General features: G+C 43.6%; 2 protein-coding genes across 6 annotated transcripts in view; one reads left to right on the top strand and one right to left on the bottom strand.

The window, feature by feature from the left end:
* Hacd3 (3-hydroxyacyl-CoA dehydratase 3) overlaps positions 1 to 2081 on the top strand; it is a 37163-nt gene extending 35082 nt beyond the window's left edge. Inside the window, 1 exon segment of the mRNA NM_001106831.1 lies at positions 358 to 2081. Within this exon segment, the coding sequence (NP_001100301.1) occupies positions 358 to 434 (77 nt within the window). The 3' untranslated portion in view covers positions 435 to 2081.
* Positions 356 to 27417, bottom strand: Ints14 (integrator complex subunit 14). 5 transcript variants are annotated; one of them, XM_087561132.1, is made up of 14 exons: positions 27388 to 27417; positions 27068 to 27217; positions 26330 to 26621; positions 23976 to 24256; positions 22051 to 22158; positions 16882 to 17037; positions 15942 to 16060; positions 15383 to 15525; positions 13015 to 13107; positions 10411 to 10555; positions 8769 to 8902; positions 6685 to 6803; positions 4679 to 4744; positions 356 to 3128 (listed from the first exon to the last, which is right to left on the bottom strand). In XM_087561132.1, exons 4-14 carry the CDS (start codon positions 24195 to 24197, stop codon positions 2886 to 2888), a joined length of 1548 nt encoding a protein of 515 aa, XP_087417258.1. In that variant the 5' UTR covers positions 24198 to 24256; positions 26330 to 26621; positions 27068 to 27217; positions 27388 to 27417; the 3' UTR covers positions 356 to 2885. The 5 variants fall into 5 exon arrangements, with proteins under 5 accessions (XP_087417258.1, XP_087417259.1, XP_087417260.1 ...); XM_087561135.1 differs by lacking the exon at positions 356 to 3128 and adding an exon at positions 4009 to 4093; XM_087561133.1 differs by having other exon boundaries at positions 27068 to 27417.

Here is a 27417-nt window from a genome sequence, read left to right as displayed (position 1 = left end):
GCATTCATTAAATGTATACAGAGGTTGTGGGGAACAGGCAAAAAAAAAAATCTTGAACTTAATCATCTACGTAGGGTGAACTGTATTGATAACCATATCAATATTAAAATCTGTCAAAACATTCGACAGTCAGAAGAGCAGATTATAGGCATGAGATAAAGTATGGTTCACTAGACAAGGGTCGTCTTTGTCTAGACCTGCGTCAGAGGTCGTGAGGGGCTGGACCACCTCTAGCGCTGTGCTGCTGTGGGCTAAGCTGCGTCTGAGCGGCAGGTCAGAGCTGAGGCCGAGCCACACAGACAGACACCTCACTGCCCTGCCTCGAGGCTGCTTCTAACCACCTGTTTCTCTCCCCAGGGTTATATATTAACTTCCGTCACCTTTATAAACAGCGCAGACGGCGGTATGGACAAAAAAAGAAAAAACTCCACTAAGGATAAATTTGGTAGCTTCGTTTGAGCGGAATCTGATTCTTACTGTTTTACCTTCTTGTACTGATGTAAGGGTTTTTTGTTTTGTTTTGTTTTTTAAAGTAAGGCTGTCTCTTTCCCCAGTAACATTCCTGAATTTACTGTCTGTTATCTTAGTGCTGTACTTGCATGACATGGATATTGGTACCTGACGACAAGTCCCTTCTTAGGTATTTAATGACAAAGGTGGCCCTGTGGTCTGTGCTCTTCCCTACAGTCATTGTCTGTCTTCACAGTTAGGGCTTGGTCTTTCTGCTACTGCTTGTGAAAACCAAAAAAAAACCAAGACTACATTTTCCATTGTCAAGTGACCCGGTATGTTTTATAACCAAGCCGACACTTGTGTAGTGGGATAGCACTGACTGTTTGAAAATTGGGTATACGTGGTCACTGACATTTTTTGAGTCAGAGTAGGGCTGGAAAACACTTTCTATTTGATGTCTTTTGGCTAAAGACATCCATTACTTTAGCACTTAGCAGGCATCAAAAGAGGCAGAGTGATTTAGAGAAAGCAATCAGAACCTGGGAGCACCATGACTCCTTCATTCCTAGCTAAATCAGAACTGCCTGCAACACTGGAGAAGGGAACATTACTTGCAGAACAGATTGTAAGTCCCAAATGTGAATGACTGCCAGGGTCAGAAGGGAACAGGGATGCAGGAGCCAGGCTGGAATCAGCTGTGGTAATGATGCTGGCCCGTGGCAAACAGACACTGAAGTAGGCCAGACACACCTTCACGCTGTCTTGGGCTACACACACACACACACACACACACACACACACACACACACACACACTCTCTCTCTCTCTCTCTCTCTCTCTCTCTCTCTCTCTCTCTCTCTCTCTCAATCTATAATTCTTGGGCTAGCTCAGTCCATTTACTTGTGTATTTCTCTGAGTGACTGGTGAGACTACTCTTTTGAACTATTTTTCCTTGTTATTAGTTGGGTTTTTTTTCCCCCTTTTTGTTTGTTTTTTAAGATAGGGTTTTTCTGTGTAGCTTTGGCTTTCCTAGAACTCTCTCTGTAGACCAGGCTGGCCTTGAACACACAGAGCCTCTGCCTCCTGAGTGCTGGGATTAAAGGCAAGAGCCACCAGAGCCTGTTTTGTTTTGTTTTTGGTAAAAACTGTATGTAGTAGGAACCTGAGCTTGCAAATCACCAGGATTCCTGCAGGGAGCCCCCCAAAGAGGAACTGGTTCAGAATACACATCTTAGGGCCACCACAAGAGGTCTTGAGTCTCTTCACCACATTCCATGTAACCAAGTGGTGAAGTGACATGAGAAAAAAAGAGCTCGAGGGTGGACGCTCCCATCTTGTGTGGTTGAAATGAGCCCAGAGTGGATTAGCACTAAACTGGCTGCTTTGACACACCTCATCTCACCCAAGTATTTTCCAGGTCTGCAGCTTCTGTCAACGGTTTTTGTGTCACCTTCTGGCGCTCCTTCCACTGACTGTGGGGCAAACCTAGCAGTTCAGCTTTGCAGTCAGCTATGCTGTATCCCTGTGCAAAACCCCATGTTCTAGTTGCTGTTAGGACCCCCTCTGTTGCTGTCTGAGAAAGTGAAAGATTGTGTATTTCTATTAAAACATTTACAGTCAAAATCCTAATGACTTGTGCTTAAAGATTATTTAACCTCATGATTTTCAAATGGATAAAATGCTTTGTTCAGGCACAGTGACTCTGGTGGGAGCCTAAGGCAGTGCTGAAGGCAGTCATGACACAGCCTGGAAGGCCTGACTCCCATCAGTGCTCTCAGAATCACTGGCCAGAACCTGGCCAAGGTACCAAGCTTGATCACTGTCAGAAACTAGGAAGTTATACAGGAGCCAAGAAACATTGGTTCTTAGGAGTCTGACATTTTAGAAGCTGCATTACATTCAAGGGATAAGATAGATCAAAACACCCATTTGTTTCTTTTTTTTTTTTTTTTTTTTTTTTCCGGAGCTGGGGACCGAACCCAGGGCCTTGCGCTTCCTAGGCAAGCGCTCTACCACTGAGCTAAATCCCCAACCCCACCCATTTGTTTCTAAGTGCAATCATTTCATAGAAAATCAAATATTTAATTTTCATTTAAAACATGAACAGGAGTGGTTGACACATATTGTGGCTACAGTCTAAAAGTTTGTACCTTGAGATACACCAGAAGTACCTGAGCATCGCCACTTGTGTTTTAACAAGGTCTAAGGAAAAAATGGAAACTCAATGGCATCAGCTTATACTTAGGCAAGTTGTAGACGTCTAGATTGCTCGTTCCAAACACAGAAGTTTAAGAACATCCTTATAGTAGGCTTCTTCCTGAGCTCTCTCCTGTCTGTCCAGCTTCTCAGGAGGGGTGCTGAAGGAGCTGGAGAGGGTTTTAGCTCTAGATCACTTTCAGACAGATAAGTGTGAAGGAACTGCAGGGCTCGCATCACATCCTTTCCGTGCTGCTCCCTGAGAAGTCTGTGTGCAGGGGTGTGATGTTGAGGTCATATACAGCATACTCAGTGCTGGCCAGCTTGAGCTGCTGGGCAGCGTGGGTAAGCTGGAATGCCGCGTCTGGGTGGGCTGTGTCAGGCAGCAGGGTGCACTCCCTCTCCAGCATGTCGGCCACCCCTTTAAGCAGGTCCAGGAAACCAAAGGCTAAGGCAGCCTTTCGTAGCCTGTTCAGCTCCTGAAACACATGGATAGTTCTCTTCACACAGTTTCCAAGCACTCCCCTTAGAGTCAGTTGTCTGACCCTCACTTAGGAAGCAGTTTTTACACAATTGCCAGGGACTACAGTGTGATGCGTAACTGGCGAGTGATGTCTGCAGCAACCCCAGCAGCTACATTATGCAGCAAGCTGATCGCAGTTAATGCAGTTATGCCAAGCACAGCAAGCACCATGCATACAGCATTTGTACTGATGCTGGGACTAGCTTCCCTCTCTTAATCAGGCATGGAAAAGGCTGGCTCCAGATGTTGGCCTCAGCCTGGTGCTTCTCTGATTAGACATGGAGTGACAGTAAACACATCTGGAAAGGACAGCAGAGGGTACCCCATCAATCACTCGGGCATGTTGTGGACAAGCTCGGTGGCTGCTGTGCTCTGAGAGGCCTTGTTTACACAGGGAGGAGACCCCTTCCTTCGTCATCCACTTGAGGAACTGAAGCAGCCAGTTGTCAGGCCCTTTCTAGTTCTCAGACATGAAGCAAACGTGTACAAACTGCAGAGATGGGCTGCAACTGAGCCCAGGCCAAGGGCTCATATGGATTACAGAGTTTGGGGGGGTCTGGCTGGCTGGCTGAGAAGCTTTCTGGTCAAACTCTGATTAAAATTGTACTTTGTCCAATTTTTGCAGACTGCTAGTAAGTGGATTTAAAGACAGCAGTGATAAGGTGGTAAGGGGGTATTCAGACAAGGGGCTGCTCTCCAGAAGACATGCGCACTTGACGGTGGATTTTATTCTTATTTACATTTGTTTGTGTGTAGGTGTTTTGAATACACACACACACACACACACACACACACACACACACACACACACACACACGTGTGTGTGTGTGCATCATGTGCATACCTGCCCTCAGAGGGTCAGATCCTCTGGAACCAGTGTTACAGATGGTTGTGAGCCTCTGGGAGTAGAACCCAGGTCCTCTAGAGTAGAAAGTGTTCTGAGCCATCTCTAGCCCCTGTACACTGCACTAAGTACATAAGCTAAGGCCTACCTCACACTGCACTTAATCTAATTCAGTCAAACTCTAATGAAAGGACAAGGGGGTAGAACCGTGAGTCTGGCCAGACCTCTGAGTTCCAGGCCAGCTTGGTCTGCACAGCAAGCTGTGGTCTAGAGTAGCTAGGCATGATCACAAAGCACACCCATTCCCTTCCACTAACGTTGGCGATCAGTCTCTGTTGTGTTCTGTGACATTTCCCAGGGATCACATGCAGCACTTGCTGGGTTAGCACTAATCCCCACAGGAGTGGTGAGGATGTGCTGGGATTCTTGGTCCCTTCCAGCTGCTTGCCTGAGTCCCTCACAGCAACCTTCTGCACAGGACTGGGTCATTTAAGCACTAGCGGGATTGTGAGGGAGGAACAGCCTAGCCAGCCACTCCTGACTGGACTGACAGGAAAACTGATGAATGCACACCTCCCTGGAATTGCTGTACACACTCATACTCTGCCCACACCCCTACCGAGGGCACATCCCTAGGTCCATCCACCTTTCCTACGTCTCACCTTATAGAATGTCTGTGTTTTCTCAGGGAGCTTCCTTGCATTTCTTAAGATCTTCTGTACATCTGTCTATGAAGCATAAAAACAGTTCACCATTAGAATTCTGTGGCTTTGGAGAGAAAAAACAAATGAGTAGCTTTAAGTGTTTAAAGACATGGAACTAAGGACAGACTTAGTGTCAACACGAAGACTCCTTCTGAGATGGCTATCAGTATTTTTCTCGACAATGGCTGAAGCACTGTCCTCTTAAAAAGTTTGATGTGGGGGTTGGGGATTTAGCTCAGTGGTAGAGCGCTTGCCTAGGAAGCGCAAGGCCCTGGGTTCGGTCCCCAGCTCCGAAAAAAAGAACCAAAAAAAAAAAAAAGTTTGATGTGATTAACCTAATGACTGACCCACTTACCTATGGCTAGACCATCAATGGGAAGAGTGACTGAATGAATACAGAGGAATGAAGTTGGACCCTTAGTTCACAGGGCATTTAAAAAAAATCAACTTAAGATAGGGCTGGAGAGATGGTCAGTGGTTAAGCATACAAGGGTTTCTTGTCTGGAACTACATGCCAACCATCACCCAATAACAGTGTTTGACCTGGACATTTTTAAATGGCTGCAACGGTAAATTTAATATTTACTCTTTTACCACCCCCCCCCCCCCCAAATCCCCAAAACAATAACAGCCAGGTCTGATAGTGAAGCCTTTAATCCCAGCACTCAGGAGGCAGAGGCTGAGGGCTGTTTATGAGTTTAACCCCAGGCTGGTTTACATAGCTTGCTCCAGACTAGCTAAGGCTGCAGTAGAGTGAGACCCTGTCTTACTCACAGCCCCCCCCCCCCAAAAAAAACCCCACAACCTTAGCACATGAAGACTTGTTTTCAAGACAGGGTTTCTTTATGTAGCCCTGGCTGTCCTGGAACTCACTCTGTAGACCATGCTGGCCTCAAACTCAGAGATCCCCTGCTTCTGCCTACGGAGTGCTGGAATTTGTAGGTGTGCAGCACCACTGCTTGGAGCACTCAAAGACTTTTAAACTAAAATGCAATGCTGGCTCCTGAGGCTCCACCCTCAACTGAAGGTCTATTGGGAGTTGATGACCATTTGGTAAGGGAGAGTATGTTCTCTTAAGGGTCACGCCCCTGGTAGATTACTCATGCACCCATGTGGATGTGCGGCACTAATTGGGTTTGGTAGGTTATGTATTTGGGGAGGGGATGTGTTGGGGAGGGTCCGGGAATACCTGGAAGGAGGAGCTGTGGATGTGATCAAATACATAATGCTGATATACAGAATTCTCAAAAGATATTTTTAAAAATCCAGTGCTGGTTGGTAGTGATACACACTCTTATTACCAAATCCCAGCACTTGGGAGTCAGAGGCAGATAGATCTGAGTTCAAGGCCACCTTGGTCTACAGAGTTCCAGGACAATCTGGGCTACACAGTGAAACCTTGTGTGCGTGTGTGTGTGTGTGTGTGGGGGGGGGTGTTTTGGGGTATGGGGATCTAGTACTGGTAAACTAGGTGTGATAGTTCAGGTCTGCAGTCCCAGCACTTGGCAGGTAGAGACAAGAGGATTAGGGGTTCAAAACTAGCCTAACCTATAGAGTGAATTTGGGTCCAGTCTAGACTTTATAAGCCTGTTTAAATAAAACCTAAGATCCAGTGCTGAGCAGATCCGCCTGTGCAGAAACGTTGCCAGGCTTGTTACTAGACAAGAGAAACTACACAAGCATTTGCTGCTTTTTTGATCTTGTACCAGGAAGCCCAGAATCAAAGTCCTCAAACACGATTACCATTTTGCTTCTGGTTCCAGGCACAATTGTTTCCATTTTGCCTCTGGTTTTGTTATCGCTCTAAATTTTCTAAAAAATGATTGTGTCGTCTACGTGTTTCACTGTAGGCCATCTCATGTCCTTTTGGAAAATAATAAATAAATTATGCAGTATCAAAGGAGAGAGCAGTCAAATCAAACACCCCTGCCAGCCCTCATTGAAGCATTGTAAGCACTGTGTACCTGCAGGCCGCTGGGCTTGATCCAGACAGTCACATTCTGGGCATAACTTCGTTTGTTTTTGGGCTGCAGGGGGAATGGGCTCTTGTTGTCGTCCTCCCCATAAGGGTTTTCTTTAGCATCTTAAAGAAAAAGATAGTTTTGAAAATGACACATAGCAAACCCAATTATATTTCCAATTAGGTGATTAGCTTTTGAACCACTCCATCATTAACAGGGAATTACATTAACTTCAGTCATGCTGGAGAACCTGTTCAATAGATAAGTCACTGAACTGAGAGACTAAACAATCTGCAGGGACCTAGCAAAGTGAAAACCAGTACAGTGTCCTAAAAGGAACCAGCTTCACATTAGCTTTACACATAAAGGCCAAAGAAGGCAAACCAAACACATGTACTAGGAAAACTTAAAGCTACATCATACACACAGTTCTATATTTCAGCCCAGAACCCTTTACCCAAACCTTCTATGGTACAAAAAACATCTACACCGGAACTCAACTTTAAATGTTCTTTAATTTTAAATAAATTTAAATAATCTCATGTGGCTAGTTAACTCTGGAGTCACACAAGGCAGGAAAAAAGCCTGAGTTGCAGTACAAGACCTTGTTTCAACACTCAAACACATGCACAGACAAATGTGTGCACGCATGCACATGCACACAGACACACACACACACACACACAGACACACTCCCAATTATTTTATATAGCCAAACGCCTTAGTTAAAGCCCCTGTAGTTTCCTAGCATGCAGATCCCTGGAATTACAGGTGTGCATCACCACACCCAGACACAAGGTGCTGAGGACCGAACCCAAGCTTCATACGTTGCCAGGCTAACTGAACTGCACCACCAGCCTGGAGTGCACCCCATCTCCTAACTGCTGTCTTGAGGGCTGTCGTAATGGCCAGAAGGAGCTATGGTTATTCCTCTGTTGTGGCTTCCCAGTATCGCAGAACAGGCCTTCCAGAGCTGGTCATACTCAGCCAGGCTCTAACCTACTGTCTGCCCTTCCTTCCTGCTGTGCTGAGTGCTCTAGCCTCGTCTTCCTTCCTGAGTCAGACAGCTCCTGGTCACCTGTGCTCCTGGCTGTGACCTGATCTAATGCACTCAGCTGAGTCTACTCCCTATTAGACTTTGAAAACTTCAGCTCTTTTATTCACAGGCACAGGATAGATGGCAGACAGCTCTAAAATGGAAATGGAGTCAACTGGGTCAAGGGTAACGGTGGGTACAGAGCTGGAGGCTGAGGACAGCAGTTCCAAAGGCATAGCGGAGGGAGCAGAAGCAGTATAAGCAGTGAGAAGTGAGGGCAATGCAGTCCAGCTGAGAATTGGAAATGCAACATGCAAATGTGGGGGACACCAGCTGAGACTCAAGGTCCAGATATGGGAGTCTGAACCCACTACAGCTGAAGAAACAAAAGAGCACAAACAACAGGAGAAACTAAGGACATTCTGGAAACTTAGGCAAGAGGGAGAAAAGATGACATCTACAATTACATTCCTACACTGTATCATGTACCTTACATACTTCCTGTTGAGATTTGAATGGGAAATGTCCCCTTTTGGACAGGGCGAATACCCAGAAATGGGCTCTATGGGGGTGGGAATTAAGGGTTACAAGCCAGTTCCACCAGCTCAACTCTCTACTTCCTGATCCATGGAGAGGGAACGAGGTTTGCCTTAAGTTCCCAAAGACACAGGAGGATGAACTCCAGCTGCCCCACTGATCATGATGGTGACAAGAGATAGAGAGCTAGACTAGAAACAGCAGCAATGTCAGCGAAGGGAGGGGAGAGCGTTTCCAAAAGGAAGATGGCTGCATGGCCTGAGAACGCCTGAGAATGGGAACACACAAAGAGTTTCCCATTCGGAGCACCGAATGACACTGCGCTTACTTCCCTCAATATAAATGCTTCTTTTCCCTGAGCTGAGAATGCTGAGTTCAAACCTTAAATACTCTGAGGTCCTCCGTGTATGCATCCAGCATCAGAGAGCTCAGGAGTGCTCTGATAACACTCGAAGACATTCACAGCAGCAGAGAGACGACAACGGCAAACAAGTAAGATCTGTCCGGGTTGTACCTGAAATGGGCCCCAACTGTGCCATTTTCCCAAGCCATGGGAGAGGTTCTGGGCCAGGCTCAAAGAGAGACATCATGAGGTTTGATTTCTTCTTGCTGTCAGCTTGGGAGTAGAGCATACCATGCCATTCAGGACTAGATGGAGAGAAGACAGATGATCAGAATGTCAAGCCTAAGACTGTCAAGTTATAGAAATCTAGGCTCTGCTTTTCTGGAGACAGTCTTAAGTTTTTAGGTTAGGCATAGTACTCTCACCAAAGCCAAATCTTAAACTTGAAAAGGAACATAGTTTTTCCAGCTCTCTGGGATACAAATTAGTCAGACAAAACTGTGTGGTTGTGTGTGTGTGTGTGTGTGTGTGTGTGTGTGTGTGTGTGTGTGTGTAAGACTGGGTATGAGTGTATTCTATGAGAGTATGTGTGAGTGTGAGTATGTATGTGTGTAACTGTGTGTCTGAGAATGCATGTACACTGAAAGGATTTAAAAGAGAGAAGAGCCACGAAAGCACAGTAGGTAGGAGCCTTGGGGGCAGAGCAATAGAAGCTGAAGTCCTTGGGTTCCTCCAGTTGCCTCCTGAAGTGACAGCAGCAGCACCAGAGGCAAGTCTGCAACCCTGTAGGGAACACTCTGCCGCAAGCTTCTGAAGGAGCCTTGGGAGATCCCCACAGTGAGAGGCAGCGGAAGCATGAGTGCCGGGGAACAGCAGGCTGCTATGGAAGGCACTTGTCCATCTTGCAGAGGACCAAGTCATATCACCTGTGATTTTAATTCCAGCCGTTGGTCTCCAAGGACACCTTGCTCTCACCTGAACATGCATACACACGTGTATATATACACAATTAAAAATAAAATACATCTAAAAAAGAAAACTATTCTTTTGGGAATTTTCATTCAAGCAGAAATGGAGATCTGCTTCCTGTGATTAATCTTAACTCCTTGACCTTTTATAGCTGACAAGGCCAGGTCATGGCCAGAGCAACACCTCCCCACCCCTTTCCAACAATAGGAAAGCTAGTGCTTTCCACACAGGGAAGGAAGGCAACAGAGCGGCTGTATGAGTCCTGCATTAAGCATGCAGGTTAAGAACTCTGGTCCTTGAGTTTGCTATCTTTGTGATCTTGGGCCATTTCCTGTCTCTCGAAGCTTCAGTCTCCTCCTCTGTGCAGTGTTGGGGTGGCATAAGCTAACAAGCAGCAGTAGTGTGGGTGCCCAGAGACAGAGCAGGTCACTATGAAAGGCACTTATCCATCTTGAGAGGTCGAGGGCTTGGCTCTCAGCACCCACACAGGATTTAAAGAGGAAAACCTTTTGGTATAGCTGTAAGTCCAGCACTTCAGAGGCCGAGGCAGGTGGATCATATGTGTGAGAGTAGTTTAGGTGCCACAGCAAAATTCTCTCTCTAAAGCAAATATGTGACTGACAACTTAAAAGAGAAGATACACACCATTAAATCAATGTAATCAAAAAGTCTGTTTCCCATTTACTTTGTGGGATAATTAAGATCTAGAAGGCGATGGGGGTGGGAAGGGTATGGCAGGAAAGGAAAAGGTGACCAAGATCTTTCCATGTCTTTCCTTAAGTCTGTGAAAAGCTTCCCCGTGCAGTTCTCTCTGGGTCAATCAATGAAAACAAACCCTTCCTACCCTAGTTGAACAAGTGCCACCATTCCTTCCACCTTTAGGCTGCCATGGAGCAGGACACAGAAGTTGGGTATTTTGCCAGCAATCTGATTGGCTGAATTCTCATCTTCATTGTCATCAGTGATGCCAGCACCCACCTCGTCACCTTCTGTAAAACAGGTAAGCATATTAGTTACAAAATTCTAAACTCTTGATTATCTCATGCTTTGAAGGAAAAATACATGGTGCTGTAAAGGAGGATTATAACAAGGTACAAAAGCACGGTTTCCCACTAACTGTCCATATAAAAACTTTCCAATCATACAGTCATGCGTGTATGTGAGACGTATCCTAGAGGCAGCCCACAGAGAGGAGGGACGGGGACTCATGGTCAGGAGGCTTCCTGTGGGTGGAAGCTGAGGAGCTTCGGAAATGGATGGTGATGGTGGCAATACAAACTCCGCAGACAGACTTTGAAAAGACACCACTTGGGCCTGGGTGGTGGTGCACACCTTTAATCCTAACATTTGGGAGGCAAAGGTAGGGATATTTCTGAAAGTTTGAAGCCAGCTTGGTCTACAAAGTGAGTTTCAGGACATCCAGGGTTGATTCTTGAGAAAAGAAACTGTCTCAAAAAAAGAGAAATTATGATTCTTTTCTTTTTAAAAAATGCATGTGTACAGATACATATACACATGCATGTGGAGGCCAGAAGACGATCTCAAGTGTTATTTCTTTCTTTTTTTTTTTTTTTGGTTCTTTTTTTCGGAGCTGGGGACCGAACCCAGGGCCTTGCACTTCCTAGGTAAGCGCTCTACCACTGAGCTAAATCCCCAGCCCCTCAAGTGTTATTTCTAGAAATGCATTTACTTTGAGCAGGTTCCTAATTGGCTTAGAGCCTACCGACCAGGCTAGCAAGGCGGCCAGTGAGCCTCAGAGCTACTGCTGTCTCTGCTTCCTTAGCCTTGGGATTATAAGCGTTTACTACCCCATCTAGATTTTCTCTTTAAAACATTCATTCATTGAGACCTATCTCCCCCAGTGTACCTGGCCTACGAACCCACTCTGTGTCTTACATAGGTGCTGGTGTCTGGACTCAGGTCTTTATGCTCTTAAGGCAAGAAATTTACCACACTACTAACTACATCATTTCCCAGCCTGTTTAAAACAGACAGACAAACATTTTGGGGGGGGGGGTTACTGGGTATGAAACCTAAGCCTGTAGACTTGATGGATACGTTACACCTTCCTACTGAGCCCGTTTCTTACTCTAACAACCCTCTTTAAATACAAGTCTGTGGCTTATGAATTATAGCCCAATTGTTTTTGTATATAAAAACAATTTCATAGCATTTCTACAGAAAATTCAGTGAGATGCCACTGGAGGCTCGAGGCACCAATCTAAACAGAATTAGACACAGAAGTTTCAGTTGTGGTCTAAGCTGACAGCCCTCACACTAGAGAAACAAGTTCAAAGTACACAGTGGTTCCTCTATGAGCTTCTTGGCTAAAGTTCCCAACTCCAGGGTCTCCCATACTCTGCTGTAGGTGAATCTTCTTAGTTAACTTTCCTCTAAAAACATCTGTCTGATCTCTTCAGAGACTCTTTACTTCATTCGGAGGAATCTTCCCGTATAGATTGGTATTCAATGCACATTACAATACTGCACTATTCTGCTTTTCCTTATTAGTCCTGCCCTGTTTCCTGCCCCCAGTACTTTGCTTTCTGTCTTAGCAATTATATAGGCAGGCACACAGAGTACTTGTAGGATCTGACAGTTAGGGCAATCTGGCTGTTCTCTGAGAACATAAGTTCATAGACACTATGATCCCAATAAGCTGCTGTACATGAGTATCAAGACTTTGCTTATGAACTGGGCATGGTGGCTCATGCCTGTAATCCCAGCATTTAGGAGGCTGAGTTGAAGGCCAGCCTACAGGACAGAGTGAGACCTTGTTTGCTGTGAATGCTGACTAAGTGCTCATGAGATGTTTCTTACTCCAGCTCTCATCATGAAACATTCATTCACAGAGCATAGATGACACAGGCAGGGATGTTTGCCCTGCTACACATATTTCCTGAAGAGAACTGATAAATATGAGGTAGATGGTCAGCTTAGAACATAGGAAATGACCATTTCAAACAGCTAGAGGTTGGCATACTTCAGAGAGATGCTGAATTTGGGGATAGGACTTCACAGTCCCTAACGAGGCAATGCACAATCTGCAGTGAAGCCTCACAAGAGGAGTCACACACGATACGTTCAATCACATTTGTATTCACGACAGGTGGAACCAGCAGAACAAAGCTGTGTCTTTTCCTGTCTCTCTCAGGGTGTTCCTCTTAGGAAAGCCCTGGGTAGGGATCTCAGAGCTGTCACCTTTGAAGAGGTCTTCCACTGTGAGTCCACAGACCAGTGCACAATGTGACTTGTCAAAAGTTTCTACAGGGTAAGGCAGCACGTAATCTATTTTGGGATCCGAGGCAACACTTAATTTCTGCAATTCAATTCAGTAACAGTTCTTTTCTTTTAAATTCTGTCCAGTGAGCCAGCTTACCATCTGACACTGAAGAATGACTTCTACATAATGTTCTGTTTAAATCAAAGGGATAAGAAGAGAACTCACCTTTGTTGAGTGCTATGGGCAAGACCAAATGCCTGGACAAAACTGGAGGGCTGGAAATATCAGCTATGTCAATAAAGCCCACTATTTCCAAATCTGTAAGTAAGGAATCAACACAGAAGTATTCACAATAGGGAAGATACATTATTGTCTATGTGTTAGATTCTGAAAACACTGTTTCAAGGCAAAAAACTTCAATTATGATAATTAGAAGAATTGTTAAACTTTTCTAAGGATCATAGATAATTTTCATTTTCAGTAGCTCAATCTATAATGACTTTTATTTAATGAATTCAAGTTTTATAAAAACACTAGGTAAAATTTATTTTTATGAGACTAGGACCTTAATCAAGGCAAAGGTCAAATTCCTCTGTATAATTAAGGGCAGTAAGGAGTGTGCTAAAACAAAGTATCTACAACAACCTCAAATGGAGAGCCAGCATTTTAAGAGCACTCCTTTGGGGTGAAGATGGCATAGTGGTTAAGAAAGCTTGAACATGGGCTGGAGAGATGGCTCAGTGGTTAAGAGCACCGACTGCTCTTCCTGAGGTCCTGAGTTCAAATCCCAGCAACCACATGGTGGCTCACAACCATCTGTAATGAGATCTGATGCCCTCTTCTGGTGTGTCTGAAGGCAGCTACAGTGTACTTATATACAATAAAATAAAATCTTAAAAAAAAAAAAAAAAAAAAAAAAAAAAGAAAGCTTGAACATGTGGACTGCAGTTAGAATCCCCAGCATGTTACAAAAACCAAAGCATAACTCACGTGCCTGTAACTCCCAGCTTAGGGCATACTGACAGAGGTCCTGGGAGACTGCAGCCTGCCTTAAGGCAATAAGGCAGAGCATGATAGAGGGAGACCCACAGTGTCTTCCTCTGGCCTCTGCATACACCTGCATGGGTACATGCACCTGCACACTCTTGTGTATACACCACATCCATACTCAAAAAGAATCTTTACTCGAGAAAGAAAAATATTCTATACAAAATAACACAGTAATGATTTTCTTTACAGCAGTCATGCTGTAGCCCAAAAGTATTTCCTGAAAACATAAAAGTTCCTAGGTGGGTATGGAGCACTTTAATCCCAGGACCTGAGAGGCAAAACTGGTAGAGTTCCAGGCCAGCTGGAGCCTTCTAGTGAGACCCTATCTCAAAAATAAAATAAAAAAACTAAAGCTAAACTGAATTTTTAATAAAATGTTGGATTATGTAAGTAATTAACACAAAACTTTGAAAGTATTAAAAACTGTAAAGAGAATAGACTAACACTATTCTTCATAGGAAGCCTCTAACAGTACTCACTGAGTTGTTGTTCAGTTCTTCTAAGTATATCCAGAAGCACAGCCATCCTAGCAGAGCAATTCCAAAATCCCAGAACCATGACTACTCTTGTGATACAGCAGGGTACGCCCTCCCTGCAGGCCTGCTGTCAGCACCTGCCTAGCTGAGCATCTAAGGCCTGACAGCTCTCAGGTGCATACGGAAGGGCTTACAACAAACACTTGAGTGACTTAGGTACAAGTTACAAAGTATCTTAAGACCAAAAGTTTATATTGGAAAGAAAAGAAATATTTAAATAAAGGGCAGGAGGGAAGTAGGATTTAGTTTGAAGGTAACTAAACCTTGGTACAGTTTACTACATTCTGTGACAATGAACCTAAATGGTTCCACCTAAAATATCTACACCCCAAGCAATGAACATTTATTTACTACCCACTTATTTCTAATCATTTATTGCGTGGGCAATTACCTGTTGAGCATCTAGTAATATCAGACCGGGTATCAGAAACACAGAGTGATGATGTCTGTCCCTAAGAGCTCTGACATGCACTCACCACTCAGGAGTCCTCCAACCAATGGAAGACAATTTTCTCCTGCAATTTCCCACAATTCAGCTAAGCACGGCATCCACAAACTCGCACTAGATCAAAGCAGCAGGATGCAAAATGCATTTTGTTTTAGTCATAATACAAGAAGCAGGGGTAGAACGGTTCAGTCTACCAGAACCAAGAGCTTAGCAACTGACTGGCTCATTCCCCACACCCAGTCATTAGGACTGAACGAAGCAACTAACTTCCAGGGTCCCAGTGCAAAAGTCCCAGAGCCAGGTCTAGAAGACAGTCTTCATATGCATTAGGTACGACGCTAACTAATCTCGGAGTCTTTACCAAACAGCTCAGCTGGGAGAACATTAGACTGAAGACCTTACCACCTTTTTTTTTTTTTTTTTAAACTCTAGTAATGTGTAGTTATAGTGACTCAGGATTGTAGATTAGCTCAAGATCTCACCAAAAAACAAAGCCTGTCACCTCTTAGGTAAGTTAAAAATAACAGAAAAATTAAGAAGGAAGTTTCAAAAAAGTTACCTGTGTTAATGACTTTAGGGATGGGATCAATTTCTTCATCTATAACGAAAGGTTCTGGCCTAGGGAAGACTTGTACATCAGCTGTTAGGTGGCCACACTTGAGAGCAGCATGGAAAGGTGTGTACGCCAGGTCTATCAGCTTTCTAGAAGATGTTACAGAGCAGTGACATGACACATATACAAGACATCTTTAAAGATGTGATTTTTGTTATCATTTCCCATTGATTCTAAGACTCAACCTGAGCATTTGGGACACAGAATACAAGCTGACATTTTGTGATAAGATTTCAATTCACAGAAGGCCCAAATGATTTAAACTTAGAAAGGACTGAGATGATACGAAAGTCGGTTTTGCAGGTTAATACATAGACTTAGTCATACTTAACTAGAAAGCAAGTGAACTTTTAAACCTACTGCTTCCAATCATTTGATCTGAGAGACGGGCTCCTGGGGAAAACTGAATCATACAATCAGCAATAATGAAACAGATATTCTTACTAGCTGTCAAACTATACTCTGAATTAAATATCAAGGTGGAACGCTTTACACACATACTCACCCAAACATAGACTGTACATTTTTCAAACACAGGGGGCCATCAATAGTAAAAATTTGCCCTTCACCATTATTTAAGTCTATGAGTCGTTCAAGGCATTCCAAGGAGTCAGTGCTCTGAAGCTGCAGAGAGATGGGGAGGAGGATCCTTTAAATGGTACGGATCACCAATCACTCTCAGTACACTAAGACTAGCATCATCGTAACACTAGCAGGAAATGACTAAGATGGTTTTCTTAATAGAAAACAACAAAGAAATACCTACAATTTGATTCAAGGCTAAAGAGTGAAGTAATAAAGAATGGAAGTCAATGGCACCACATCAGACGGAACTTGGACTTTCTAATACTGCACAGGAAAGCTATCGTCTATATTCTCTGAGACAGGGTTTTGCTATAGACCGCTGGCTAGCCTGCAACTTGCTATGAACTGGACTGGCTTCACATTCAGAGATCTACTTGCCTCTCATCTACACTTTACAATGAAAGAAAAAATTGAAGTAGAGAAAAGTCAAATGACTTTCTCAAATTGAAAAACTAGGCAGTCTAGCATTTAATAAAGCATTCTAACAGTAGCATTATTTTACCAAAAAAATTAAAGCACACCTACTCTTTCAACATTTATGCTGCAGTGGATTTAAGAATCCCCAAATAAGGGGCACAGCACCCAACAGAACACTGGACCCTCCACAACAGGAAGGAAGGATTCACCAGCAGGAAGAAAGACAACCCAGACAACGCAGGCTATGTTCCTGCGTTGGGAACTTGCGAATGTCTGAGCATTTGAGATGCAGAGGTTTTTAAAAGCGTAACCAGCCTCAGTTGAAATCAATGGGGACAATATTATGGCATACGTAAAAAAGCATCAACAAATGTATCAACAAAGAGACCAAGTTCTAAAATTTAGTTAATCAAACTAAAAAGAGCGGAGTAAGGAAGTCTCACCTCCTCCAGGTTGGCCATGCACATGACATATAGCTTCGATGGGAAAGGAAAGGGGAGCGGGAACCTGCTGCTCTCACTTCTCTGATTCTGAGTGGCAAGGGAGTGCCGCAGTGACCCTCTGCCAATGCCAAGACAGCCATCAGTCACCAGAACAACCTGTGTAGAAAGACAGGAGGATTGCACGTTAAAGTCTACATTTATTTTTCCTTTTTAATTATCTCTTGTTACAGTATACACTTGTCAGAAGGACCCATGGGGTGATTCTGTGGGGTGATGGACACACTTGATGTTTTACACACACAGAGCATCTTTCAGTCTTTGAGAAGCTCAGCTACAGAAATGCTTTGATCACATTCACTCTCCCCACTCTCCTTACCCATTCATTCCTCCCCAGGCTACCCCAAAATATTCTCCACTTTATTTCCCCACCTCCTCTCTGCATTTTAAAATCACCTTTTGAGTACAACCTAGGAACCTCCAAAGGGCTACACTACCAAGGAAAAATTACTTTCCTTCCTTCAGAAGTTATCAGTTGCCAGTGTCTCCTAGCTAGGGATGGGGATTTATGAGCCCCTCCTTGATCCACTGGAAATCTATGGCTTGATCTTGTGCAGGGACTACAACTACTGTGAATTAATTCACGAGTGGGATAGCGTCCTCCCCATCCTCCAGCTCTCACATTCTTTCTTCAGCCTCTTCCTCTAGGTTTCCTGAACCTGGGATGGGAGGTATGTCGGAAATATATCTTAATTGAAGTGGTGTTTATATACGTATATGCATTGTGAAGTTAATGAACTGTGTATATAAAAGGTATACATTTTCATTTACTTTATTATCATTGTTATTGTAATTATCAGTAGTAGTAGTATTGTTTTTTAAAGACAGGGTCTCACTTTTAACCTCTGGCTGGCCTGGAACTCACTGCAGAACAGTCTGGCCTCTAACTTCTAAATATCTGCCTGTCTCTGCCTCCTGTGTGCTGGGAATAGAGATGTACACCACCACACTCAGCTCTAATTGTGTTTCAAAAGTCCACCTTCAAACATTTAAAGGAAAAAGGCAATCACAGACAATTTTCACTTAACTGCATTAAAACCAGAACCCCAACTCTTAGATAAGTTTAATAGTTTAAAGCACTGGTGTTAGAAAAATGGTAGGATTCATTTGTATGTGTCCCTAGAAGATTCAGCCCAAAAGTCTGAATTTTGCTACTTTATTTTTAAAGATGACAAATCTTGTTCTTTGTCAACCAAGATACTGCTTTAAAAGTGCATCTGGTACTGTTACTTGTCCTTCTGGCTTTTTTTTCCTTCCGATTTATTTACTTTATTTTTATATGAGCACACTGTAGCTGTCTTCAGACACACCAGAAGAGGACATCTGATCCCATTACAGATGGTTGTGAGCCACCATGTGGTTGCTGGGAATTGAACTCAGGACCTCTGGAAGAGCGGAAGAGCAGTCAGTGCTCTTAACTGCTGAGCCTGTCCAGCCCCATCCTTCTGACTTTTAAAATGTAAAAATATCTATAAGGCCGTTTTGGTAGCAGTAAACAAGATCTTAAAAATATGCATGTTTAACGTGCATTTTGAACAGGCCAATAAAATATACGGTATCAGAAAAGCCATTTTCCCTTTCCCCACTGCTTTAGGTGGTAGTGAAGCCCTGGGTGGACTTCCTAAGCATCCCAAAAGAAGAGTAAGTTGGTTCTCTTTAGCTTGGTAGGTGGCTGCAGCGTGTAGGATACCAGCACCAGCACCGACTTCCCCAGCCTAAAATGCTGAATGGAGGAGGCCCCTGGAAGGCCTCATCTTTTGGGAAAACAGTCAATTGCCTACAGGGAATTTCTTCTTCCAAGAACCAATGATTTCTATGTAGTGGTTTACTTCTCATAGCAGCTTTTTTACCTAGCAGCTTGTAAGTGTGCTTATACGCTTGTAAGTGTGTTACACATGATGTGTGTTGTAACAGTGAGAGGACACTTTTGTGGAGTCAGCACTCTTCTTTCACTTTCACATGGGCTCTGTGGACTGAGTCAGGCTGCCAGGCTTTCAAAGCACAAGCACCATACCCACTGAGATACCCCACCAGCTGCAGATGCTGTTTTTATGATACATTGCATGCAATGCCAAAATAGACTTTATTCAGATAATGAAGACATAATCCAGCTGTTCAAAATGTTGGTGAAAAGAAGTCCACATTTAAATAAAGTTAATGTTAACTGGCTGTAAAATCACCAATAACCATCATTTCTCATACAGTGCTTTGGATCTGATTCACTTAGCAACTCTAAGTGGATTTAGGTCCTGTGACACAGTTCATTTCCAATTCAGGTTCTTCTTTTCCTCTTTTAAAAATAATAAACTAAACATGAGAAGGTGAAGTCTGCATGGAACAAACTAGTTCTTACCCATGACCACAGAAGAACCAATGAAACTGCTGTGTGCTGACTACCGCTTCAGAAGATGCTGGCAAAACTTTTACTCAGTTTACTATTAGAAAATCTGATACTCATTTGAATATTCTTAGTGCACAGACGTACATACTGTTTTCCTAAAATGAATTAACCAAAGGCCATTTTCTGTCTTCTTTTTTTTTTTTTTTTTGGTTCTTTTTTTCGGAGCTGGGGACCGAACCCAGGGCCTTGCGCTTCCTAGGCAAGCGCTCTACCACTGAGCTAAATCCCCAACCCCTGTTTTCTGTCTTCTTAAAGATTTATTTTTATTTTTTATGTGTATGTCTGAGTGCCTGCATGTGTGTACATGTATGTGTACACATGTGTACATGTGTGTATACAGGCATGTCACATGGCAGGGTGTGATGGTTTATATATGCTTGGCCCAGGAAGTACACTCTTAGCCTTGTTGGAGTAGGTGTGTCACTGTGGGCATGGGCTTGGAGACCCTTATCCTAGCTGCCTGGAAGGCAGTCTTCTCCTAGCAGCCTTCAGATGAAGATATAGAACTCTCAGCTCCTCCTGCACCATGCCTGCCTAGATGCTGCCATGTTCCTGCTTTGATGATAATGGACTGAAATTCTGAACCTGTAAGCCAGCCCCTATTAAATGTTGTCCTTATAAGAGTTGCCTTGGTCATGGTGTCTGTTCACAGCAATAAAACCCTGAGTAAGATTCAGGGGAAGACGAAAGAAGCCATCTCCCAGATCTCCTGGAGCTGGAGTTACAGACAGGTGAGTCACACTGTGGATGCCAAACCCAGTCCTCTGCACAAACAGTAAGTGTTCTGAACTTTGCCGTCTCTCAAGCCCCCGTTGCTGTCTCCTTTTAACAAGTGTTTACTAAGTGACCTAACTGTAAAGTAACACAGGGTCTTTAGGGCCTCAGAGTTCCAACAGTACGGTTTTCCCAGTAATAAGAGAAGTTTCCTTGTATTTGATCCTGTAAGCATCCCCGCTCTAGGGAGTAGGCAGTCCACTACTTCTTACCTCCTCTCATGTCCTTCAACCAACCTCTAGCCTTCCCTCACTGCTAGGCAACTTCAATCTTAGAACTATTGTTGCTGGTTTTTTTAAATGTTTTTTTGAGGGGTTGGGGATTTAGCTCAGTGGTAGAGCACTTGCCTAGCAAGCGCAAGGCCCTGGGTTCGGTCTCCAGCTCCGAAAAAAAAGAAAAAAAATTCGTATTTTGCCTGTACGTATGCATATGTGTGTGTGTGTGTGTGTGTGTGTGTGTGTGTGTGTGTGTGTGTGTGTGTGTGTGTGTGTATGTGCACAATGTGTGTACCTGGTGTCTGAGGAAGCAAGAAGAGGGCATCAGATCCCGAGACTGGAGTTATAGAGGTTAGGCATTACCATGTTTGTGCTGAAAAGCAAATCCCATGTCCTCTGTTCATTTTATGTGTACAAAGTGTTTTGTATGTCTGTGTATCATGTGGATGCCCCATGCCTTTGGATGCTCTGGTCTGGGGTTAGACAGCTGTGAGCAGCCATGTGGGTGCTGGGAATTGAACCCAGGTCCTCTGGAAGAGCAGCCAGTGCTCTTAATGCTGAGTCATCTCTTCTATTGCCCTTGTTTTGTTTTGTAAGACAGGGTCTCACTTGGTAGCACAGGCTAGTTCTGAGCACTGGAGTTAGAGGCTATGTATACTATGGAGTGTACTGCAGGTCTGGCTTCACAATTTTACAGTGAATTTAAAAATAAAATACCAATGATGCCATTGATACTGAATTTGACTTGACCTTCTAATAGAAAGTCATATGTCACATTCCGGGGCAATCTGACCCACAGGCCAGACCCTAACCATTGCCTAGTTTTGTAAATAAAGCAACAGTCATGCTCACCTGCTTACTATGCGATGGCACCTATCATACATCACTGCAATTGAGTGAATGGCACAGAATCCTACAAAGCCCCAACACAGGGAAACTGCGGACTGCTGTCATTTTCCTGCCGGCAGCGTTTACCTCTCCTTCTAAGTATCCACCACTTTTCAAAGCATCTGTTTCCACACACCTAACTCCCTTTGCTGCTGCCACTCTGCTTTGATTTGATGCTAATGTGGAACCATGTAAACTCCACAATGGGAGCAAGTGAGGTTATGATACTTCTCTCCCCAATTCCACACAATTTAGAATTGAGACAGAAGTTTGCTGAATAAATTCTACACTGAGGTAATGAAGAGAGACCAGATTGCACTGATGTTTACAATTCTGTCAGTCAAAACTACAACCTTCCCAGGACTGCAGTTCTTAACTCCACTGTGAGCCTCTGTCCCTTCTACATCAATTTACTAGGAAGGTGCTTTCCTTGAGGCAGGATTTGCTGGTTCATGTGCATATTAGCATAATTTGGATTAAATTAGTATGATGAATTAGTCTGAATTAGTCTGGTGCCTTTTTCATATATTATTTTCTTTCTCTCTCTTTTCTTTTTTCCAGCACTAGGGATTGGACCTGGTGCCTTGTGCCTGCTAGGCAGGTGCTCGGCCACTGTGTCACAGCCCTAGCATTTGGTGCCATTTTCAGAAGATATGAACAGTATAAAATACAGTTTGTGGAGCACTGAACAGTATAAAATACAGTTTGTGGAGCACTGAACAGTATAAAATACAGTTTGTGGAGCGCTGAACAGTATAAAATACAGTTTGTGGAGCGCTGAAGCACTCAGCAGTTGGGTTTTAACTTAGGGTGATGGAAAGAATCTATTATTACCTGGCAAGGAATTGCTCCACCCCATTCTTGTTGGACAATATTGCAAACACCGACTAATGCAGACTCCAGGCAGGTTTTGTCATAATCATCCATGTTACTCAGTGCTTCCTGTTGAATAAAAAAATACAAGTGCTGATTGAACTCTGTTATTAGAAAACACAAAATTTTCAGAGTACGTATGCTACAAAGGGGTCACAGAGCCTCCGAGAGAGTCTTTAAAGAAAAACAGTGAGGGCTGGAGAGATGGCTCAGTGGTTAAGAGCACTGACTGCTCTTCCAGAGGTCCTGAGTTCAAATCCCAGCAACCACATAGTGGCTCACAACCATCTGTAATGAATCTGAGGCCCTCTTCTGGTGTGTGTAAAGATACCTATAGTATACTCATATAAATAAAATAAATAAAATCTTTAAAAAAAAAGAAAAACAGTGAAAGAGTGAGAGATTTTTTCTCAACTATAAGGAACAATTAAATTAGTTTCTTTATGCCTTCCTCTTATTAGGCAAGAGTATGCAGTCCCAAGCCTGTGTCTAAGTAGGCTTGAAGGAAAATACTAAACTCAAAAATGAACACACAAACTTAACCACATCTTAAATGCCATTCCCATTGATGCGTGTCTGACCATCATTCCACTCCTCCTCGTAAACAAGGAAACCAAAGTACTGGATGACTGAGTAACTTCTGGTGAGGAGAGGGGGCAGAGCCTGCCATCAGAGCCCCGGCAGCCTGATGTCAGGGCTCCATCTTGTTTGTTTGTTTGTTTTTCAGAGCTGGGGACCGAACCCAGGGCCTTGCGCTTGCTAGGCAAGCGCTCTACCACTGAGCTAAATCCCCAGCCCCTCAGGGCTCCATCTTAACTGTGACTTTCCATGCAGCAATTCTCCAGATTTCAGAACTCTGGAGGGTCGGAATCCTTAAGCTTAGTCACTTATAAGGAAGTCCATACAAGCCGAGCATGCTATGAGCCTGTAATGCCAGCACTCGAGAAGCCGAGGAAGATCAAGCATTGGAGCTCTGCCTGGGTTCCACAGGATTCTGTCCCAACCCCCCTACAGTGATCCAGTACATTTAGAAGAAAAAAAAAGGGAGTGGCGGGGGGTGGGTAAGGAATGCCTTAACACAAATGTTTTCCATACATATCTATTTCTAGCCTGTGTGTGCATGCATGCATGTGTGAGTGTGGAGCCCTTAGAGGTCAGAAGAGGTCTTGGTTTCCTGGACCTGGGTTATAAACACTTGTGAACTGCCATGTGGGTGCTGGGAACTGAACCCTCTTCCTCTGCAAGAGCCGTCAGTGCTCTTAAGCACTCTTGGCTGCTGAGTCATTTCCCTAGCCCCTCTCCCATATAGAGTTTTTACATTTAAGCTAAGTTGATCCTTGTTTCCTAACTTGCCTAACCTTCATTTAAATTGTTCAGTTTAATTCCACAAATGCTCACTGAGGGCAAGTACTATGCTAAGCACTCCTGGAAACACAGATAATTTAAAGATGTCAGAAAGTACATTGTTTAGCACACCACAGAAAAGTCTGGAAGACAATACCTACTGGTCAAGGTTTTAAAAGTGTATCTTGGTATTTGTAAATCAGTTATTTGTCAGGATAAACATAATTTAAAATTTTTATTTTTCAGTTTCCTACGTTGTGTGGGAAAGCAGAAAGGAGAGAAGTTTAGACATAAAGATGCTGGATTTTAGCATAGAGAGCACTGTCTTCAGATTCCAAGACACCAAGAGCGGAAAATAGAACAACATCCTTATCTCAGGGCTCTGCCGGAGGGAAGTTAAGACCTTGTGAACCTTGTTTTGTTAGATTGTATACCTACACACTTATGAAACAATTCCAAGTTCTAAAATCAGTACACAATCACAGTACTGTGTTTCTCCCAGTCAACAAAATATATCTACAATAGCTGGTTCCTATGCGTACCTGCAGAGTGTTGTAATCTCTCGTAAAGGGGACCATCAGCTCCCATAGTGATGAAAACACCACCAGCGCTGTAAACTCAAGCTTGTAGTTGGTGGCCATGTGTTCAAACAGCATGGTCAGGCCATGGGCAGCCAGGTGCTTCCGCTGGTACTCTTCAGACCCCTCGACAGACACGGGTCGGGTCATAGACAGGGATACATCCATTACCACCACAGTGGGCATGATGGAACAATTCTAGCACTCCCTCAGAGTGCAGATAGCCAGCTACAACCAGAGAAATGCTGTGGAAAACAAATGAGGTCTTACATATCCTGGGAAGGAATTTTTCTTTTCTTAACCACAATTTAAACCAATTTCCCAGAACAATGTGGTGGTAAGCACCACAGAATTAAAGGAGAAGGGAAGCATAAAGCCTAGTTCACCATGAGGGCCTCTCCTAGACACACCTACTAACCAGCATAAACCAAGGATATAAACTGAATTTATTAAACTCCAGTAGTCCTTGACTTCATACTTTCCACTTTTACACAACTTAATTCAATAAGTACTCCTATTTCATCTTCTTAACAATTTACTGAAGAACAAGCTAGCCAGGATATGGCATGCACTACTCAACAACTGATAACTTTTTTGGTCAGTGTCTTAATGAATATTGTGTTTCACATTTAAAATTATGAAATAAGATTCAATATAGAGAAAATTTTTTTTCTCAAGAATAAAGTTTCCTGGGGCTGGGGATTTAGCTCAGTGGTAGAGCGCTTACCTAGGAAGCGCAAGGCCCTGGGTTCGGTCCCCAGCTCCGAAAAAAAGAACCAAAAAAAAAAAAAAAAAAAGAATAAAGTTTCCAGACACTCAAATCTGCTCATGTGGATTCAGACTGTTGATCCTCTATTAATCTGCAGATTCAATAAAATTTTATAGCCATAAGTAAAGGACACAGATTATGGATCAAAAACTGAATTAAAAAAAGCACTTCATATTGTGTGTGTGTGTGTGTGTGTGTGTGTGTGTGTGTGTAAACTGCATGAGAACTCATAAAAATCACATTGTAGGCCAGGTGAGGTGGCATATGCCTTTAATCCAAGTACCCAAGACACAGATTTGTGAATTCAAGGCCACTTTGGATTTCATGGTGAGTTCTAAGATAGCCAAGGCTATATCGTAAGTAAGACTACTCTGTTTCGAAAATCACAGAGGTACATATGCCTGTAATCTCATCCCTAGGGAGGTGGAGACAGGTCATTCCAAGGTCATTCTTTGCTACATAGGGTGTTTGAGGCTAACCTGAGCTATCTGAAACCCTGTCTCAAAGGACCAAAATGGGAAAAATCACACTGCATACATTATATAGAATTAGGGTAGACTCAACAGGGTCAAAATTTAGTGTTCGCTAATTTAACAAGAGGCAGACTGCCCGACTATAAATGTGTGACATTCTACAATTCCTTTTGTAAGTAGGTTGCTGGGAACTCAGCACATGCTAATTCGTGGAAATGATGTTAAAGCCTTTTTTTTTTTTTTTTTTTTTTTTTTAACAGCATACTGGCCAAAAATACACCTCAGATAGTGTAACATCCCATATGTCCAACACCAATAATGTTAATCCGTAGAGAAAAGTTTTCTTTTTAGACTCTCTTAGCAGTCCAAAGTGTTAGACAGTAGGAAAGAAAATCTCATTTAGTTTTTATTCAGTGTGTGTCTGTATGAGTGCCTGCCACACCTGAGTAGATTCCCTCAGAGGCCAGATTCCCTAGAGTTGGAGTTACGGGCGGTTGTGAGCTGCCCACTGTGCATGCTGAGAACTTAACTCAGGGTCCCCAGAAGTAAGTGCTCTTAACCACTGCTCCACTCGAGCCCCTGAAAGAAACATTAAATATGTATCCCTCTCTCTGCTTCTTTAAACAATGTTAAACATACTCACTCTTTGAGAGGTGACATGGCCTCACCCCCAACCCTAGCATTGCTGCCCTGATTTGCTACACACTAGCATTTTCCTAAGTCCATGCTGCCTAACAAAAATGAGTTCAGAACTGTATTAAATGAGGTGGCTAAGGGCAAGGATCACCATAAGAATTTGCTCCTAATATCGACTCAGACTTACATCTGGCACACAGTAAGTGCCCAACGAAATTCAACACACCCAATGAACTATCCCTATTCACAGCATGCATTAATTCATTAGGAAAATACATTATACATCTTAACTCTGTACACAGAAATACACTTTTTTATTTAAGCACAGACACCAGGGATTCCTGCACTTCTGCTCGGGTATAGTTTATCCAGCTCTTGTGGGTCACATTTAAAACCTGGAGGCCTCTATGGTTTTTAAAAGTTGAAGATCATGTCCTCACCTCTTAAGAGATTAGGAAACAGTTGTCTGGATCCAGTATCAACAAGCACTTCCAGTCCATGAAATTGCTATTAGCACGGCAATGTGTGACCACAGCTGTCGGTCTGGCCTTCTCCGCAGACACCTGGGAACTTGGCTCTTTCTCCGGACTGATGCATTTGTGTCAGGTCTCAAGTGCACTTCCTCAGCCCTGGCCGACTTGTGCCAATCCAATTTTGTTTTCAGGTTGTAAGCACGGGGTAAACGAAAGAATGGAACGTCTCTGAAGGTTGTTTCACTCAAGCAGTCTGGGCCTAGTCACAAAATTAAAAAATAAAATCTTTCATTACTAGCTGATAGTAGATAACACGATGTATTTCTCACTTAGATTGACTTTGATCTTCAAGTTTCTCTACACTGCCCTCCGCCTTTCCAACAGGTACCATTTTACAGACAATGTTTCGGATATCTGAGTTTTCTTTCTCCCAGACCGTCTACTCCGGAAGATACATCCTCGCCACCTGACTGCTCTAAAAGCCATCAATTACATTTATAGTTCTACCCTAAAGGGGATAATTAGCCCATTCACGGCAATTTGACTCTCAGGAGTCTCTCAGAGCTCCACTTCAGTTTCTAAGTGCATACACTTTGGCTTTTCTACCTACGAGTCCCTCTAAATTCTCAAATGATTAATATCTGAATGGATGGCCTGAAACACTGCATAGTTCATTTGGATTGTGACTGGAGAATAGACTTTTACCTTTAAAACGAGCCCAAAACGTTTGTTGTGTGGAACTCTCGGGGAGAGGGGACGGAAGTCTCAGGGTCCAGGGACGGAAGTCTCTCAGGGGAAGAAAGAACTCGGCCCCAAGCGCGAAATCTCGCTGCTTACAAGAAACACGCTGAAGACCTGGGCCACACAGAGGGAAGGTCGGTCGCAGGCCTTGGAACCAGCGCCCAGAGACGACCACCGCACGCAGGCTGCAGAGAAGGCCCGTCGCCCGCCCTATGCTGTTCCTTCCCCTGTAACCCTAACCGACATCCAAACACAGCCCTCAACACACAGATTCCCTGACTTACCCGGAGCCCATCTCCAGCCTCTGTCCGTCT

This window comes from Rattus norvegicus, chromosome 8 (genome assembly GCF_021556685.1).
Source record: "Rattus norvegicus strain SHRSP/BbbUtx chromosome 8, alternate assembly SHRSP_T2T, whole genome shotgun sequence".
Classification (NCBI taxonomy): domain Eukaryota; kingdom Metazoa; phylum Chordata; class Mammalia; order Rodentia; family Muridae; genus Rattus; species Rattus norvegicus.
This window is presented reverse-complemented; position numbering and strand designations above follow the sequence as displayed.

Excerpts from the sequence above, each read along its gene's own strand:
- Ints14 (XM_087561133.1), bottom strand. The coding sequence starts at position 24,197 with ATGCCCACTGTGGTGGTAATGGATGTATCCCTGTCTATGACCCGACCC. Across the intron at positions 8,903-10,410 it reads GTGGCACTTGTTCAACTAGG|TCCTGAATGGCATGGTATGC; the intron begins GTAGGAAGGGTT and ends CTCTCCATCTAG. Across the intron at positions 3,129-4,678 it reads AAACACAGACATTCTATAAG|GAGCTGAACAGGCTACGAAA; the intron begins GTGAGACGTAGG and ends CATGTGTTTCAG.